This window comes from Oryzias latipes, chromosome 8 (genome assembly GCF_053564925.1).
Source record: "Oryzias latipes strain Hd-rR chromosome 8, Olatipes_Hd-rR_3.1".
NCBI classification, from domain to species: Eukaryota; Metazoa; Chordata; class Actinopteri; order Beloniformes; family Adrianichthyidae; genus Oryzias; species Oryzias latipes.
Window position 1 is genome coordinate 588,324 of NC_136244.1, and position 17,990 is coordinate 606,313.

The 17,990-nt window shown below is 48.0% G+C and overlaps 1 protein-coding gene across 3 annotated transcripts; it reads right to left on the bottom strand.

Annotated features, from left to right (window-relative positions):
• Positions 1-1,452: 1,452 nt before the first annotated feature.
• Positions 1,453-12,852, bottom strand: LOC101174330 (26S proteasome non-ATPase regulatory subunit 11A). Of its 3 annotated transcripts, none has more exons than XM_011473062.4 (13): positions 12,595-12,851; positions 10,605-10,706; positions 8,796-8,992; positions 6,317-6,374; positions 5,973-6,167; positions 5,746-5,890; positions 5,608-5,668; positions 4,367-4,429; positions 4,153-4,278; positions 3,649-3,684; positions 3,524-3,575; positions 3,305-3,448; positions 1,453-2,128 (listed from the first exon to the last, which is right to left on the bottom strand). In XM_011473062.4, the coding sequence occupies exons 1-12, from the start codon at positions 12,821-12,823 to the stop codon at positions 3,306-3,308; spliced, it is 1,407 nt and encodes a 468-aa protein (XP_011471364.2). In that variant the 5' UTR covers positions 12,824-12,851; the 3' UTR covers positions 1,453-2,128; position 3,305. The 3 variants fall into 3 exon arrangements, with proteins under 3 accessions (XP_011471364.2, XP_004086469.2, XP_020557328.2); XM_004086421.5 differs by having other exon boundaries at positions 1,453-2,067; positions 12,595-12,850; XM_020701669.3 differs by lacking the exon at positions 1,453-2,128 and adding an exon at positions 2,644-2,801 and having other exon boundaries at positions 12,595-12,852.
• Positions 12,853-17,990: the final 5,138 nt, after the last annotated feature.

Here is a 17,990-nt window from a genome sequence, read left to right on the forward strand (position 1 = left end):
GGTGGGGGGTGCGGGCCCCTTGGCGATGGCGGCCGTGTCCCTTGGGTGCCGGCTCCCTGGGCCCGGCGGTGCTCTCTCCGCACGGTGGGGGGGTTCATATTACACCTGAGCCGGGGGTGTTCGTGTCCCTGGGGGGTGGGTCCTGGTCCTTGCCCCTGGGCGCTGGGCCCCGCCAAACTTCCAACATGGCCGAGCCTGGTCGGGCCATATTTATAACATCCCTTGTGGGCCGCCCTTTTTTCCCCGGGGTTCCCCCCTCCTGGGCGGGGGCGGCGGGCCCCTGCCTTGCTCCTACCTGGACCAACCGTGGGCCGGGTGGGTGGCTGCCTGGAGTGCGGAGCGGGTCTCCCTTGGGGGGTCCTGGCTCGTACCTGGGGTCGGGGCGGGGGGATGCCCGGAACTCCTGGGTGGTGGTGGGGTGCTCGTCTGGGGCTGTGGGCGTCCCTCTCCGGTGGGGCCCTGCGTTGGGCTGCTTTCCTGGGGCGGCGCTCTCTTTCCCTCCGCGCCTCCCTGCTCTCTGGCTCTGGGGGCCTCGCGGCGGTCCTGCTGGCCCTGGCCTGGGTGGCGGTCTTGGTCGCCCGGGGGGCGGTTGTTCCCTGCCTGTTCCCGTGTGGCGTTGGGGGAATTCCGGCTGCCGCTGCTGCTGCGGCGGGGGTATGGGTGTGGGGGTGGCTGGGCGCTCCTCCTCCTTCTTTTCACATTCCACCATCCATTTTAGAAGAACATAAACACTCACCTGAGCACAGGTGTTAGCTCACCTTTGCACTAATAGTTTGCATGATTGAATGAATGAAAGATTTCACACTAGTTGGTTTAAAGGCATAGGTATGCGTTCGTGAACACTATCTGTTTTGTGTGCATGTTGACATGTGGACATTTTTGCGGCTAGCAGGTGTGTTGATAATATTTGAGTGTGTGTAAACAGGCCCCGCCCTTTTTGTACTACATTTGAACCGTACCGTAACGATAAACAACCAGTAAACCTGTCTGCTCTATGCTGCTTCATGGTCTTATCCCCCTTCCCCTCCTATTATCACCCTCCTACCCCCCCCTCTCTCTAACGTCCCTCTCTCTTCTTCCCTTCTTTCCTTTTCCGTCCGGTCCAACACCAAAGATTTTCAAACATGATTGAAATTAATAAATTTTGGCCTCAATTACAAAAGGGGTTTATTCAGACATACCTTTGGTTTGTCTGAAGATGAATAACCCCTCTTGTTAAAATAAAATATGTCCAACACAAGAGGCCCTCAGCTCTCATCTGTTTGCCTAGCTGTTGGACAGGACAAGTTAAAAAAGGAAAAAAAAAAAAAAAAAGAGCTGCAGCTCCACAGTATCAGTGATGGAGAATCGCTCATCTGCTCCTTCATGTCAGCTTTTCTCTTTCATTCCAATGAGTCAACAAAAAGAAGTTTGGAGGTTCAGAAGTTTTTGTCATCAGAATCAACCACCAGCAGAAGTTCATTTCTTTTATTCACAGACACCCTCCCCTTCCGTGTTGGCGCCGTTGAAGCGTCCCCCCCCACATGTGTACAGGTGGATTTTTTACAGTGAACTGCCGCTGAAACATGGACACACCGGCCAACGGGTGGGGCTTTCCCCTCGTCTCACAGGTGATAAGAAGGCGTGGCCTTTCCAAACTAACAGGAAGTCTGTGGTTCAGGGGGGGGGTCAGCAGGGGGCCTCACCAGTGCGTCCAGCATGGGGGGCCATAGAAAAGCCAGTTTCAGGTCTGCAGCTGCAAACAGGAACCTCCAGCCTCAGAGTCTCTCTGCCGCTTGTGTTTGATACGTTTCTACAGGTCAGATTGTTGACGTCCAGCACAAAGAGAGGCGTGTCCAGATCTCCCCACAGAGTGCAGCGCCATGACGTCCACGGGGCGGCGCCCGGCGCCTGAACACACTGGAGGAGAGCAACAAGGGTGGGGGTAGTTGCTAGAGGAGGGGGTCCTGTTGGCTTCTTCTTCTGTGGTTTTGGCTTGAAGGGTTTCCATTCCTCGTTGCTCTCGCACAGCGGTGCCAGATCCACAGACGGCGCCGCGTCCCTCCAGCCGGGACGTCCGATTCCTCTCTGTGAAAAAGAAGCCCAGATGTTTGCTGGTAGGCTCACGGCGGCCAACGTCTCTGCAGCTCTGCGGAGAGGACCGGCGTCATTTGGAGAGCAGATCATGAATATCGTTCATGTGGTGGTCTGAAAATATGTGGAGACACTGAAGTTCCCATGAAAACAGAAACACGGGACCGTCAGAACCCGGAGGTCTGACTACGTTTCTGTTCCACTGACTCCTTAGGTCCTTCTGTTATCAGACACTGTTGGGTTTTTTGTCACACACATGTCCAAACATGTCATGTATGTGAAAAAGAACGATAAGTGATAACAGAAGAACCATGACCTTTATTGAACTTTCTCTTGGGGCAATAGGGCGGTCAGCCCACTTCCACGCCCATCAACAGGACACACCTCTAAGCAGAGATTCTGATCAAACCTTATTGATCTGTAGCACAGAGCCGGAAGGAAACCTGCCACGGATCAGTAAAGGCCCCCCCCCCCCCCCCCCCCCCCCCCATCGGGATGCCCCTTCTAGACTAAAGGGGGGGCTAAAATCCTGAGTGAGTCAGTGTGACGTCACCACAGAAACCCTCCAACCAAATGAGGCCAATTCAGTCGCTGTTTTTAGCCACACAGACGCCGCCATGTTGGGGCCAGATGACATCACTATGCAGTGATTGGTCCAAATAATCCCAGTTATTCCTATGGCGACCACTCTCACCAATCACGAGTGAGCTGGATGGAAGGCCACACCCCTAGCATTGAAAGTAGGCGTGGTCAGTCCAGCGTTTCACACGTTGGGCGTGACATTAGAGAATTTTATTGAGGCATCTGATTGGTCAGTTTAGAACTTGAATAATTTAAAATAAAACGTAAAAAACAGATGATTATCAAGAAGATTTTAAAAAAGAACGGTGTTTATGCCTCTACAGACGAACCCCAAGGGGGCGGAGTCGCTCAGTCCAGTTCTCATATACAGTCAATGGTTCAAATCTGCTTTTATCCTTTCAAAATGTTTGCTTTGTAGAGATTTGGTTCTAGGAAGTCAGCTTTATTTTTGCAGCGTATTTCACAAAAATGCCTTGAAGGGCATAGAAATATAAAATTAGACTATGAAATATTCCAAAATGACCGGTTCAAAGCATCACATGTACCTCCGACAATAGGAGAGGAGACAGCCCAAAGCTGCTACAGGAGTGAAAGGCTGCAGGTGGATTCAGACCACATTCAAATGCTTGAAACACAGAAATCTGCTGACCTTATGTGAGCTTCTTTGCTTTGTTGTACAGCGAATCCACCACTTTGCTCATATTCTGAATAGTTTCCAGTGCTGTCTCGTAGGTTTTGTCCACGGCGGGTTCATCAAAGACAATCAGCACACCTTCACCTTGATCCAAAATACCTGCCAGAGGACAGTTCACACTTCTGACAGCCATCCACAGGAAGTGGCAGGGAGAGCATGGTAAAGACTACGCACCATGAAACTTCTTATCCAGAATCATCTGAGACAGTTTCCGTTCCACGTCGCCCTGTGAGGAGATGCAGTCGGATCAGAAGATCCCATCCCAGCAGCAGACAGTCCTGCTGGGGACCTGAACTTACCTTAGGTAGGTGGATGAGGGAGGAGATGTGAGCAATCTGCAATCGGGCAAACACCAGGATTCAGGATTCAGTGCAAGGCACACAAGCAAAGCTCTGCTCTGACCCACAACCAGGCCGTCCAGAACTGTCCTCAGAACCATGAGGACGGACTGACAACACAAGCATCTCTGTCTGTGTGATGCACAAAGCCTCACTAGGAAGCAGCCGTCCTAAAGTCAGAGAGTGTCCTCACATCTGTCCTAACAAATGTGTGAGCTTCTTTCTGACACCATCAAGGATCTTCTGGATGTAGGAATAGCAAACGGCGTTCCAGGTTCTGCATGTCAGTCTTCAACCATCGTGCACATACATGATGTCAATGTGCAGACAGCAGACGTGTCCTGAACCTTCACATCCTAGTGAGCCCTGAGGCTGCTCGTGTTTAGCCGCCGCTGCCGCCCCCCTTCCAGAGGGAAACCTCCAGATTATTCCCTCAACTCTACAATAAGAGGAGAAAGGGGAGACCTGCACTCTGGAGAAGGGTTCGATGACCCGGATGAGGTTCTGCTCCAGCAGCTTGTCGTACAGCTTGGTCAGATGGGTGCTGATGATGGTGTCGTCCCTCAGCTCCGTTTTGTACTCCGTCAGTGTCTGCGGGACGTCAGCAAACAAACATCTTCATCATGGAGTTAAGCACAGGAGGCAGACTCCGGCGCACAAACGCCTGAACTCCACTCACCTCTTCAAAGTCGGCCAGTGAGCGCTTCTTGCTGGCCTGAGCCACGCACTTGAGGGATTCAGTCTGTGGGGAAAGCTTTCAGTGAGAAACGCAGAGCTCTGTCCTGACCCAGAACCAACCATAGTGTCAGAAACGCGCCGTCAGGTCAGGCGCCGTCAGGTCAGGCGCCGTCAGGTCAGGCGCCGTCAGGTCAGGCGCCGTCAGGTCAGGCGCCGTCAGGTCAGGCGCCGTCAGGTCAGGCGCCGTCAGGTCAGGCGCCGTCAGGTCAGGCGCCGTCAGGTCAGGCGCTGTCAGGTCACGCACCGTGATGTCACGCGCCGTCAAGCCAACATGATGAGGAATAACTGCCCGGCAGGCCCGGCTTTGGACAGGCCTGGTTTAGAGGACTGACTGTTCTGCCGGTTTCTCCCTTCATGCAGGATCTGACCGTGTCTCCAAACAGACGTCTACTCGTTCCTTCAAACTTAAATTTCAGACTGTTTAGGACCTTCGACATATCAAAAGTTAAAACCAACTTCTGGACCTAACTCCATCTGTACTGAGGAAGAGGAAGGAAGTCCTTTCCTGTCAGACGGATCATTTCTGGAACAACTTCTTTGGATCCCAGATGTTCCAATCCATGACCGTTTTCTGGCTTTGTTTCCACTGCAGGACCGCTGCTTGGTAACAGCTCTGCTCTCAGCGTGGAGCTAAAACACGCGTGCAGATCGACCAGCCGCGGTCGTGGCGAGACGGGCCGCAGACGCAGCCGGCTGCTAGCATCTGCAGCTTAAGGCGCGCAGCAACTGGCTGGATGGCTTCAGGAACGCGGTCAAAGGCGTTTGCTCTTTTCCTCTGACGTACATGAAGTGGGCCACAGACTTGGCACAGGAATCTAACCCTCCACCCCCATTGTTCCATGTTAAGCTTCTTTCGACACACGTGGCCACAGTATTTGATCAAAATATTTGGGATTGAGAAATTACATTTTTGAAATGAAATGTGATACGGAGACGTGTCACGCAGAACTTTTAAGGCTGAGCTCAGAAAATACAAGACTTGAAAGACTTTTAAAGACCCCCACAGGAACCCCGTCCAGCACACCCTGAGAGGTTTAACTAGACGAAATGTTGCCAGGTCTTCAGAGCATCCCCCTCTCAGGGGATTCAGGTCTGGACTCAAAGGTGGGCTAGCTGTAGAACCCCAGTGCGCTTCGACATGCAGGGAAGGACAGTGTCAGCTGGAACTCCTGGGAGGGATACCTGTCTGCCGGCGTAGCGCAGAGCCAGCTTGCCACTGATGAGAGACTGGACTTCATCTGGCCTATAAAAGAAGACAGAGCCCTGTGATGAGCGTCTGACAGCTGGCAGCTCTCCTCCCACTGGGAATAGAGGACTCACAGGTTGAGCATGATCTTGCAGAGCAGCATGTATTTGAGAGCTGTGATGGCTTTTGGGCTGTCGATGGAGTCGTAGCCCTCAAAGGCCTCAAAGAAGTAGGAGTATGCAGTCTTCCAGTCCTTTTCCTCTGCTGCGTGGATGATCCCTGAAAACACAGCAGATCACGGTCATGCCAAGGTCAGCAGAAAGGCGCTCCAACAGGGATGTTTGCACTGCCTAGTGGGCACCTGACTGCATGTCTAAGGCTGCTTGTAGCTTGGGGGGGCAGTAGATGGCATTGGCCGTGGTCCTGGCAGAGGTGAGGGCAGCTCGGGCCTTGGGCAGGTTACTCAGAGCGTGGTAGGTTTTACTCTCCAGCAGCTGAACCTCAACCAGCAAGGCCTTGTCGTCCATCTTCTTCAGCTCCTGTAGCAGCTGGGAGCCTGAAGGGGGGGACGAGAGGAAAGACACCCAACCAGCTCTTCACTGGGATTCTGACTGGAGCACTAAGCATTTCTGATGCAACTGAGCAGATCTCTACAAAGGAGCCAAAGGGGATTCAATTCAATCCCAGTAGAAGGTTCCCGCTCACCCAGCTGGAGGGCCTCCTGGTAGGACTTGGTGTCAAAGTACAGGGAGACGAGGCGAGCCTGGTGAGAGCAGACGTGAATGCATGAGTGTCTGTGGGAGCTTTTCAACCCTAACGTACAGGAAAAGAGCCTCCTGAGTGTCAACATCAAACCCTGAAGAGAAAAACGTTTTAGTGCAAAGTACTGACTTCCACCGGCGTTTCTACAAGGCAGCACTGGTTTCCTTTAACTACTAATGTGGTTTCTGTCCTACAGCGCTCACTTTCTGCAGGCCTGAGCACTAAAGCTGTGCTCACAGATCCACCGACATGGTTTCTTTACCAATGCTGAAGGGCCACAGCAGCTGATCCAGCCGAACGTCACCAACAAAAAAACTCTGCTGTAAAAAACAGGTGAATAGAACACCAAGAAACAGTATCAGCATCAGCAGCTTCTCATTGGTTTGTCAGGTGACATTAAAAGTTCCCTGAAAGTTTCCAGAGTAAATAAAGTCAAACTTCAGCATAAATAAAACGACGGATCTTTGGGAAAAGATGGAAAAAGAGCAGGAAGATTCTGGGCTGCAGCGTCTTAGAAGGTCACATGGAGATGTTCAGGAATCAATCAAAGTTTAAACTGAGAAACATGTGAGGTTAAAGCAGCCGTAGGTCCAGTTAACCTTTAACCTACCCAACAGACACAACCCCCCCCCAAAGACTGTTCTGAAGCTGATTGAAGTGGTTCTCAAACATTTTTTCTGTTCCCCGTTTGGAAAAGGAGGGAGGGCTTTTTGCCAGCCCCCCCCGCCCCCCCCCCCCCAGGAAAAAGAAAATGTCCCACACACAAACACTTGTGTGGTGACAATATATAGGTTAGTATCTATAAAAATTGTGTAAGTATACCTAAAATTGTATCTTTTAACGTTAACAAAAGAAAAAAAATCAACATAAATCCACCTAATTAAATATTAACTTTATTTAGCCACAGAAACAGTTCTAGTCTAAAACAGAAAAGAAGCTTAAAGTGCCTGAAATAATCAAATCTGTCAGTCATTATGTAAACTAGAAACATTCTCACCAACTGAACCATTTGATGCGGAGAAAATAAATAAATAATAATACATGTAAATTGATCTGAAACAGTAACACAGCAACACAAATATATTTATGGTTTTTAGTCTGAAGACACAGATAATAAACATTGTGTTGATTTTATTTCTAAATGATGGATTGTTTATATTATGATGTCATAAAGTGCAGCTGTTTTCCTGCTTTACCAGCTGTCTTTATGTCAAATACTGACACCAACTAAACCACAGGCAGACAAAGAAGACATTTATGGAAAATAAAGACATCAAAATGTCTACAATAGTTCATAAAGAATGACATTATTAGCATGAGCTGAGGAATTTAAAGGCACGAGAATCCCGGCTGCTCTCTGTGTTCCACCTGCAGCCTGAGCCCATGACCCCTCCCCTCTCCTCCTCGCACACGCGTGTGACAGGACACGGCAGCAGCTGCAGGGACGGTAGTTCAGTTTCAAGGCCCGTACACACCGGGACGAATATTCGCCAGCGTCTTTCAACACGTCTTTTGTGTTCACACCCAGGCGATTTTCGCTGACGATGAGCCGAGCGAACATGCAATTTCATTCCCTGACATTAGATGGCGCTTAATGTAAACAGAAATACTCCTGTACACAAGGTGGCGCTGCGCAACTTTACGCTTCTTAAAGTCGCTTTTCACTCAGAAGAAGAGAGCAAGTATTTACGTGCTAGTCAGAATAATACAAAAAAAACATGAATATTTCAAGCAGCAGCAGCTGCAGCTCCAGTTCCAGCGATGAAGAAATTATAGTTCTGTTGATGATGAAAGACGCCGGAAAAGACGCCGATTTTGGGTACATCCCATGGTTACAAGAAGAGAAGAACATGGGGAGTTTTATCGACTGGTACAAGAGCTGAAAATGTATCAGGAGCGTTTTGGGGGATATTTTAGAATGTCCGTCATTATTTCTTCGCGGCAGTGTAGACGCTACTTGGCGTCTATCTTCTTCGCTGGTATGTGTGCTCAGCAAGGCAGTTTTGTGTTTGAGCGCCCCCAAGTTGTGTTTTACTGTAACTTCAGAAGCTCCAGACACGTGTGCAAAAGCGCCGTTCTCATTGGTCGAATAGTTTTTGACGCGGCGCGTCAAACCAAAAATTCGTCCCGGTGTGTACGGGCCTTTAGGCTGTTACAAACTCTGATAGAACAGATAACAGGAAACCAACAGAGGACCAGGTTTTCCTCCAAGCACTGAGCCGCTGTCACCGCCGCCCCCCAGAACAATTGCCCGTATTACCTGTGCCTAAAACCGCCCCCCCTGGCACCGCGTGGCCCGCCCCACTATTTGAGAAGCGCTGAGCTACTCTGAGTTTGAAAGGTGTTCATTTGGAGCCAAATACATAACATGCAGGTTAGGCCATGAAATATTTACTGCTTTGTAATGAAGCCAAAGTGTCACCTCTAGAGCCTGTCTGAGGAAAGTCCTCTTCTCAGCCTTGGCCCAGTCGATGCATTCTAGGCAGAGCTCCACTTCTTGGCCCGTGGCAGCTTCCATGTCCAGGAACAAGTCCAGCAGGGAGCGGACCAGCCGGGCGGCCTTGGCCTTGGAGATGGAGTTGAGGAAGGGGCGCACATACTTCAGCAGACCCCCCAACTCTGTAAGAAAATCGTGGCATATGAATCCAGAAGGCCAGCGTTCCCACATTGGTCAGGGGTTAGTGCGCAGCGACCCCACAGGCCCCGACCCTGAAAGTGGCTGAAGCACATCCCAAAAACAGACTGTTCAGTGAAGCAGGACGGACGCCACGGATAACGGTCCGACACCACGAAGGAGAACCCCAGCACTGCTGTGGTTAACCGTCAACCACAGCGTCGAGGTGGCGTCGTACTCTTTTCCTAACGGTTCACCTCTGCCCTCCACCAGCAGCAGCATGACTGTTCACTGAAGCTGTACAGGGTGGGTTTCTCCTGGATCTATGCCGACACTCAGACAAAACTATACGGGTCACTGAAGCCCAGTCAGAGTCTATGAGCTCCAACAGCTGCTTTTTCCAGGTGTGGCCCCCCCTAACATGAACCTACAGAACCAGCAGAATGATGAGGACAGCTAATGGTGCTTGATTCAGCGGTACACTAATTACAGGATGACTGTTCCCATTTGGTTTGAATGCATGAAAGTTCCCTGTGATATTACAAATAATGAATGAGGAAATAAAATCCATTTTTATTAGTTTGATAATTATTACCCAAAAATGAATCATCATCACTTTTTAACGCACGCCGTGGAAGCCTGAACCGTCCGACGCAGTTCAGGCTTCCATGCACACTTGGAAGGCTTTTAACCTGATTATACCATGGTCACTTACAAAAGAAATAAATAGTAACCCGTTTTTTAGTCCTTAATTCTTGTTTTTTTTACAATTTGTCACTTTTGTCACAAAAAGCGGACTATGTTTTACGGCACATCAAATAGTCCACGTCGCGCCGCACCACCGCTGCAGTCAAGACTCTGCGATATAAAGCAATATAAATATGCTGATCGCCCCGATGGGTTGAATAAAGCATCAGTTCAGAGAGAAAGTTCTCCTCTTACCGCTTGTTTTTGTCCAAATGATGAAGACAAATGTTGTTTCAAAGAAGCCGGTGCAGTGATACAAAACATTTAAGCTAGGTGACCGGAACTTCTTTTTTCACCGTATGGTTATCCTGTGGTATATCACTTTTCAATGCACACACAGCAGCCAATCAGAATCGAGTATTCACCTGGACCATGGTATAAGGGGTTTTTATACCGATTGTTAGCTGTCGAGAAGGTTGATAACTCACAATAGGAATTTATCATGACAGTTGTTCCCACAAACCATAATAATAATGCAGAATATTCAGCTACTGGCTGTCTGATGTTACAAGGATGCTGCTAATCAAGTTTTTCCAATGGTAGAATTACGTATGTAGAAAATACTACTTTCACTGACGTTTTTTTTTAGTATTGATCCGTCGCTCCTTAAAGGTCAGACGGGGCTGAAGTTGGCGTCTGATTTCTTTAGCTTCCACTTCAACCGTTTAGGGGAAAATCTAGAACACCTTTTAAAGGTTCCTCCATAAAGTTAGTGCACAGGTAAAGAGGACAAAGATAACCTTCATCCTCAAAACTTAACAGAAACAGCAATTCAAATAAAACAATCAGACTGCCACTTCATGAAAGCGGCCCGCGGCCTAAAGAAGGTCAGGGACCACTGCGGTACCGGTGCCATCATGTTCTGGGTACCTGCGGCTTGCCCCGTCTTGGCCAGCAGCCCCCCAAGCTCCAGGATGCTCTGCTCTTTGACACGGACCGCCTCCTCATCCGTGTCCTGGATGTCCCGCTTCACTGAAACACAAGCAGCAGTTCAGGGTGGACTCCATGACCGAGTGTTTCCCACACCGCACCACAAGGAGCTGAATATTAGTATTATTGGAGATAGGGATGGGTACCGTCCCCCGGTATTGAACCAGCCCCGGGGCCACATTCTTCAAGACCGCAGTATCGTTAAGATCTGACCTGAACGGTTCTGCTAGCGGTACTGGAGAAGTTACTTTTTCTTTTTTTGTGTCCCATATTTAACTCACCAAGTCAGTCAACTTTCCGTTAATTAATGATGATATTAATTTCGGTATTCTCGTTGAAGCGGAGAGCTCTGTCTGTCTATTTGTGTGCACGGGGGGCGGGGCTGTTGTTAAGACAGCACGCGCCGCGCGCGCACACACACAAGACAAGGCAGCGCACACACAGTCAGTGGCGATCTCGTAGGGGACACGTGAGCGCCTTAGACTAAGAACACCCGTTTCTGCGTAAAATTAATGAAGTTTGCATCAAGGAGCCCCTACCATCCTGTCACCTTGCTGCTACGATGACCGTATGTTCCGCTGATTGTGTAGAACACGCCGCTACAGCGTGTTCTACACAAAACAAACAGGTAGAGAGGCGGGGCTTAGATTCACCGCTTATGATTCCAGACCCGTGACAAACTATCAGCTGCTTCCTAATACTTAATAATAATTAACGACTAATGATAGTTGTCATTCGTAAAATTAATATAATTTATTTGGTTTACTGGATTTAAACAAAAATAAATAAATAGAAAGGAGTCTGCATCAAAGTGAATTTGTTTCCATCGTCTCATTCATCTTAACTCTGGTGTTTGACAGACAGAAAAGTCTATTCAAGGTTGTGGAAAATGGACAAAAGATCAAAGGAAACATCACACTCATAAAGAATAAAAATAATTAGATTAAATAATTAAAATGAATATCCTGTCTGGAACATTCTCATGTATAAAGTAAATTTGTTTGTTAAAAAAACAGTGTTGTTGCATAATGAGGAAATAAAATATTTTATGTTCTTAATTTGTTATTTATTTATTTATTTATTTTTCGTTCACAAAAAGTATCGATAAGAGTAGTAGTACCGTTAAAACCTTAACGATACCCATCCCTAATTGGAGAATGCTAGAAAGCCTTCAACCAATCCTGTTTTCCTGCTTCTCTTTCTTCTTTAACCGTTCAACTATTCAAATGTTCAGCTCTTTCAGCTTTTTCCAGCTTTGCTCCTTCAAATCCCTGAACTTTTCCAGATATTCCAGGATTTCTGCCTCCATTAAATACATGGGGAATCCTTGGAGCAGAAGCTCGCTGGTTCGATACGGCTCTGGCATTTTTCACAAACATATCTTTTTTGTTAGTGTTTTCACTTTTGTTTATGGTCAACTTTGACCATCTTTCTTTAATTTAATGATTTTTTGACCAATTATTACTCTTAAAGTCTCGTTTTCATCCAGAAATATAGCATTCAACCCTGCTCTTTCTTCTAGAAATGCTGCTCCTTAGTTATTATTATAGTTAAAAACTCATTTCTTGACTGAACCAAGCGAACGCAAAGCCAATCAGAGGAAAGGAGTCGGTGACGTCATCATCGGGTTGTGATCAGAATAACCGCTAATAACAGAGGTTATGGCTTTTTGAAGGCCTGCCGGCCGATGTCACTGACGGACATCAGATCAACAGTTGAGTCCGAGCTGGCGCCAAAGTTCCAGCTAAGTAACGAGCTAACCGGCAGGCTGCTGTCCGGTGAGCTGCTGCTGACTCACAGCCACAAACCGGGAAGGGAACCGGGACGGACGTCCGTCAGCTAGCTAGCAAACAGCGTCACGAAGGATCCCTCCGCGTCTCCGCTCCGCCATCATTTCTTCCTCGAGCCAGGCCGCTCTATCAAAACTTACCTATAGAATGTAAAATATCGATGGAAGCGTTCCGGTCCGTTCCGAGGAGAGACTGCGCTCTCTGAAACTCAGCCACCGCCGCGGCTGCCATCTTTCTGCGCTCTCTACCCGGCAGTGTTCCGGCCTGATCGCGAGCTGCTCCGCGCGCTGCTGCCCCCTTCTGGCGGCGCCGGGTACCAGCCAGATGTGACGGAGATCCCTCCGCGTGTGGAGGATGACAGGATGACATCGCACTTCATCTGGTTGGAGCCGGAAGTGAACCACTTTCTATGGGTGACGTCACTCTCCGTCGCTCCAGTTCCCGTTACAGTCAGTGGTTGTTTGTTTACGTGTGCTGAGAGCCCTGTGGTGCGGGGGGGGGGGGGGGCTTATACGGCCCTGTCAGCAAATAGGGGACATCCTCAAAGTGCCCTAAGTACCCCTTTTATTACCCCACCACACTAAACACGCCAACATGTGGGGGAGCCCATGTTTGCCACGCTCGTGGGGCACCCCCACTTCTCTTGGGAACCCTCCTCTTTGACAGGGGGGGGCCGTGGCCCCTGCTCTCTACTGGACTTGTGGTGGTCACCTGGAGCGTAGGGCGGGTCTTTCTTGGTCTGTGCCTGGGGTTGGGGCGGGAGGATACTCAGAACTCCGGGTTGGTGGTGGGCTGCTCGTCTGGGGCCAGGGGGCTCTCTGGTGGATGGGGCCCCCTGGCACAGCGGGGCGGTGTTCTGTGGGTGGGCCAGCACTCCCCCGCTCTCTGGTGCTGGGGCCCCTGTGGTCCTTCTGGCCCTGATCTGGGTTGCCTGGCAGGTGGATTCCCTGAACCTGCTATCCCAGGTGTCTGGTATGGACAGAATATTCTCTCCCCAGGTTGTATGTAATTCTCAATTTGTAATGCATACAAGACATTTTGTGTGTAACTGTGTGTATTTACAATTGTGTATTCACATGTACACTCGAATATCAAAAACTTAATAAATAGAATTTACACACAACTTGAAATGACAGCAACAAATTCAAAGTGGCTGCTCTGCAAACACATCTACACACCAATTACCTAACACGCACAATGTGTGCAGCTGTGTGTGCGGCTGGGGAAGAATGTCTCCACCACCCAATCTATCAGCACAGGAACTCTTGTGTACTTTCCCCTCTGCTCTTCTCCCTGTACAACAACTGCTGCACCTCCAGCCATGACTCTGTCAAATTGATCAAGTTTGCAGATGACACCCTCCTCATCGGGCTCATCTCTAACCATGATGAGTCTGCCTACAGGAGGGAGGAGGACCGGCTGGTGTCGTGGTGCAGCGTCAACAACCTGGAGCTGAACGCCCGGAAGACAGTGGAGATGATGGTGGACTTCAGGATTGTCACAGCCCCCTCACCCCCCTCGTCCTGACAGACTCTCCCATCACCATAGTGGACTCTGTCCGTTTCCTCGGCATCACCATCACGCAGGACCTCAAGTGGGGGCCGTCCATCAGCTCTCTGCTCAAAAAGGCCCAGCAGAGGATGTACTTCCTGTGGCAGTTGAAGAGAGCCAAGCTGCCGGCCCAGATGATGGTTCAGTTCTACACGGCCATCATAGAATCCACCATCACCTCCTCCATCACGGTGTGGTACGCTGGAGCCACAGCCAGGGACATCAACAGACTGCAGCGTATTGTGCGCTCAGCTGAGAAGGTGATTGGCTGCAGCCTTCCATCTGTCCAGGACCTCTACGTCTCCAGAACTCGGGGACGTGCAGGCCGGATAGCAGCCGACCCGTCTCACCCTGGACATGGTCTACTGGAGCCCCTCCCTTCAGGCAGGAGGTTAAGGTCCATCAGGACCAGAACCTCACGACACAGGAACAGTTTCTTTCCCTCTGCAGTCAGACTCATGAACACTTTTTAACTCCTCCCCCTTAAACTTCACTTCTATGTCCAGTCAGTCACCAGTCCACTACCTGCACCTTGATCATCCTCAGTTTGCACTACTTATTCTATTTATTGTTCTGACCACTGTGTCATTTTTTATTTTGCTTACTGTTCATTTTTTCTATTCTTATGTTTTATGTCACACATTAGCAGCAAATTCCTATTCTGTGAAACTGCTCTGTTCACTGAAAATGGCAATAAACACTCCTTGAATCCCAGTTACGCACAGAGCAGGTTTGAGGCTCCTTTCACGTCTCCAGAATTGTGTAGATGATGCATTTAAATGCTGCTAGAATGCTGGGTCATCAGAATTTTCTCATCAGCCGCTCTGAACTTTTTTGGGAATAATATCTAGTAAAAACGTGACAAAGTTCCAGCTTCTTAAACAGATTTGCCTCGATAATTAAGGTTTTAAAAAAAGTCTAAAAATGTGTTTTTTCCAACTTAGTTTTCCAGAACTAAGCTGCCCTCATGGCAGATCCGCCCCTTCCAGCTCCTCCTCCCTCTGCTTCCACAGCGCCAGGTCCTTCTCCACACCCAGAGAACGGAGCGAGGCGTAGGAATGATGAATATAAATATAACTAATATGAACAAAGTTTAGCCTCAAATACAAAAGAGGTTTATTCAAATATACACCTCATGTGTCCGAAGATTCATAACTCCAATTGTGACAGTAAAATCAGCCCAACACAAGAGGCCTTCCGCTCTGATCGCTTTGCTCAGTTGCTGGAGAGGACAGGTTAGAAAAGTCTGCTAAGACGACCTGCAGTCCTGCTCGGCTCTTCTGGTCTCAGGTCTCATGAAGAAGTGAGTTTGAGTTCAGAAATCAGTGATAAATCATGATTGCATATGAGAGGAATCATAGGAACTGGGGAAGACGGTGGTGTAGTGGTTTGCGCTCTCATCTTACAGTGAGGTTAGAGCCCTGGCTGGGTTCCTTCTGGGAGGGGTTTGCATGTGGGGGGTTTTCTGGGCACTCCTCCTCCTTCCTCCCACAGTCCAAACAGGACATTGCTGGTCAGTTGGTCATTCTAAACTGTCTCTTGGAGGTGGTGTGTGAGGGTGGCCCTGGACCGTCATCCCATCCAGGGTGCAGGGTTCTCCAACAGAGGCTGGGATAGGCTCCAGCAACCCCATGACTCCAAAAGGGATTCAGAAAGTTCAGAAAGTGGACGGATGGCATGGGAACACTATATCCATGCTTCCAGGCTGGGTACCGGCACAGAGCCACAAAGTTAGGCAGTAGCACAAAGGATCATGCCTGAGCAACACTGACGACTATTGTTGTAATATTGGGCTAAATACATAAAATTGAGTTGTAATAAATATTTCCTTCTTTTTCTCTTCTTAAAGCAGATCTCCAACTTGAAACTAACTTAAGTATTTCACAAGTCAGCTCATTTCTCAGTTCACAGGAGTTTTCAACCATATTCAAGGCAAAAGCAAATTATTGACAAAGCTGCTGTTTTAGTGTTCAGGTCACATCAAGTCTCCATTTCCTACTTCCTGGATTTGTGTACCGTCTGTTCACACGTGAATCAGTCTGTGTTCACACCAGAACACACACCACTCTACTTCCAAGTATCTGAGCACTGAACTGGCTCTTGTTTCTTTTAGAATTCAGTTTGAAAGATTGGTTCTTTGGGTCAAAAGAATGGCATTAGACTGTATTCAATGCCAGCATATTTATTAGTTTTTAATGTACGCTCAGTCAGAAAAAAAGTTGGTAGACTTAATGTGAGCAATTTTGTATTTGGTGCATCTATAGACAAAAAATATTTGTCATTGATTCTGAAAATCCTTCCATTTAAGATGATAAAGTCAGTGATGTTCATCAGAAATACATGAACTGTGACATAACTGTGACATAACTTTAACTAACAAAAGTAGACTTAATATATTTGGAGTTAGAAACGATTCCAACTTTAAATACTAGACTAAACGAAAAGTACTTTAACATTAGTTTGTTCTAAAGTTGGACTGGAGGCTGGTTGGTGGTACACTTTATGCCTGAGACGAATGCATTAAGTGTCTCTTTACATACGTCAATTTTATAAACAATGTCAAGCGGCAGAACTTAAAAAAATATAACGAGAAAGTCTCATTTTTCACATCATGTGTCTTTAACCTTTGATTTCCTTGTTGGCAGCCTTCTCCTTCCTGTTGTTACATCATTTTCTCTTTGGTTTATGGATCATTTAAATGTAATGAGTTTGCTGTGTTTTTTAATGACAAGGTTCAGGGCATTAAAAAAGCCATCAACTCCACAACACATATAACTATCCAACGGCCACCTACTCACTCTAAGCTGACTCACTTTATACCTGTCACTGACCAAACTGTCCAAGAGACCATCACCCGTCTGAGCTCGTCTACATGCTGCCTTGATGTGTTACCCACTAGATTTCTGAAGTCTGTCCTGAACAGTGTGTTGCCATCAATTACATTTCCAGAGGCCTTAAAAACTGCAGTCATTAAACCCCTCCTGAAAAAGAGCGGTCTTGATCCCACTGTACTGAATAATTACAGACCTATCTCTAATCTGCCATTTTTAGGAAAAGTCCTTGAAAAAGTTGTCTACCAACAGCTCACTGACTTTCTCTTATTAAACAATTCATTTGATGTTTTCCAGTCAGGTTTTAGACCCCATCATAGCACAGAAACTGCTCTAATCAAGGTAACAACGACATCCGCCTGAACACTGATGATGGCAAAGTCTCTGTCTTAATCCTGCTAGACCTGAGTGCTGCCTTTGATACTGTTGATCATGGGATCCTTTTGCACAGACTCCAAGACTGGGTTGGCATCTCTGGATCTGCCCTAAGTTGGATCAAGTCTTATCTGGAAGACAGGAAATATTTTGTTGAAATTGGGAGTTGTGTCTCAGACTACATGGCCTTGACTTGTGGTGTGCCCCAGGGATCGATCCTGGGACCCCTTCTGTTCAACCTCTACATGCTGCCACTAGGGCAGTTAATACGCAGTAATAACATATCTTATCACAACTATGCAGATGATACTCAGATCTATGTGTCACTGACAACAGGTGAATATGGGCCGGTGGATTCACTCAGCCACTGCCTCCAACAGATCAGCGCGTGAATGCAGAACAACTTTCTCCAGCTAAACTCAAACAAGATCGAAGTTATTATTTTTGGCCCACAGAAATAAAGAGAAAGTGTCAGCAGCTACCTTAATTCTCTGTCTATTAAACCCTCAAATCAAGTCAGAAATCTAGGGGTAATCATGGACTCTGACCTGAACTTTAACAGCCATATCAAGTCAGTAACATCAGCGGCATTTTATCATCTGAAAAACATTGCCAAAATCAAAAACATAGTGTCAAAGCCAGACCTGGAGATACTTATTCATGCATTTGTCTCCAGCAGGTTAGACTACTGTAACGGCCTGCTCACCGGCCTCTCCAAACGAGCTGTAAAACAGCTTCAGTACATCCAGAATGCTGCTGCTGGAGTCCTGACCAGAACC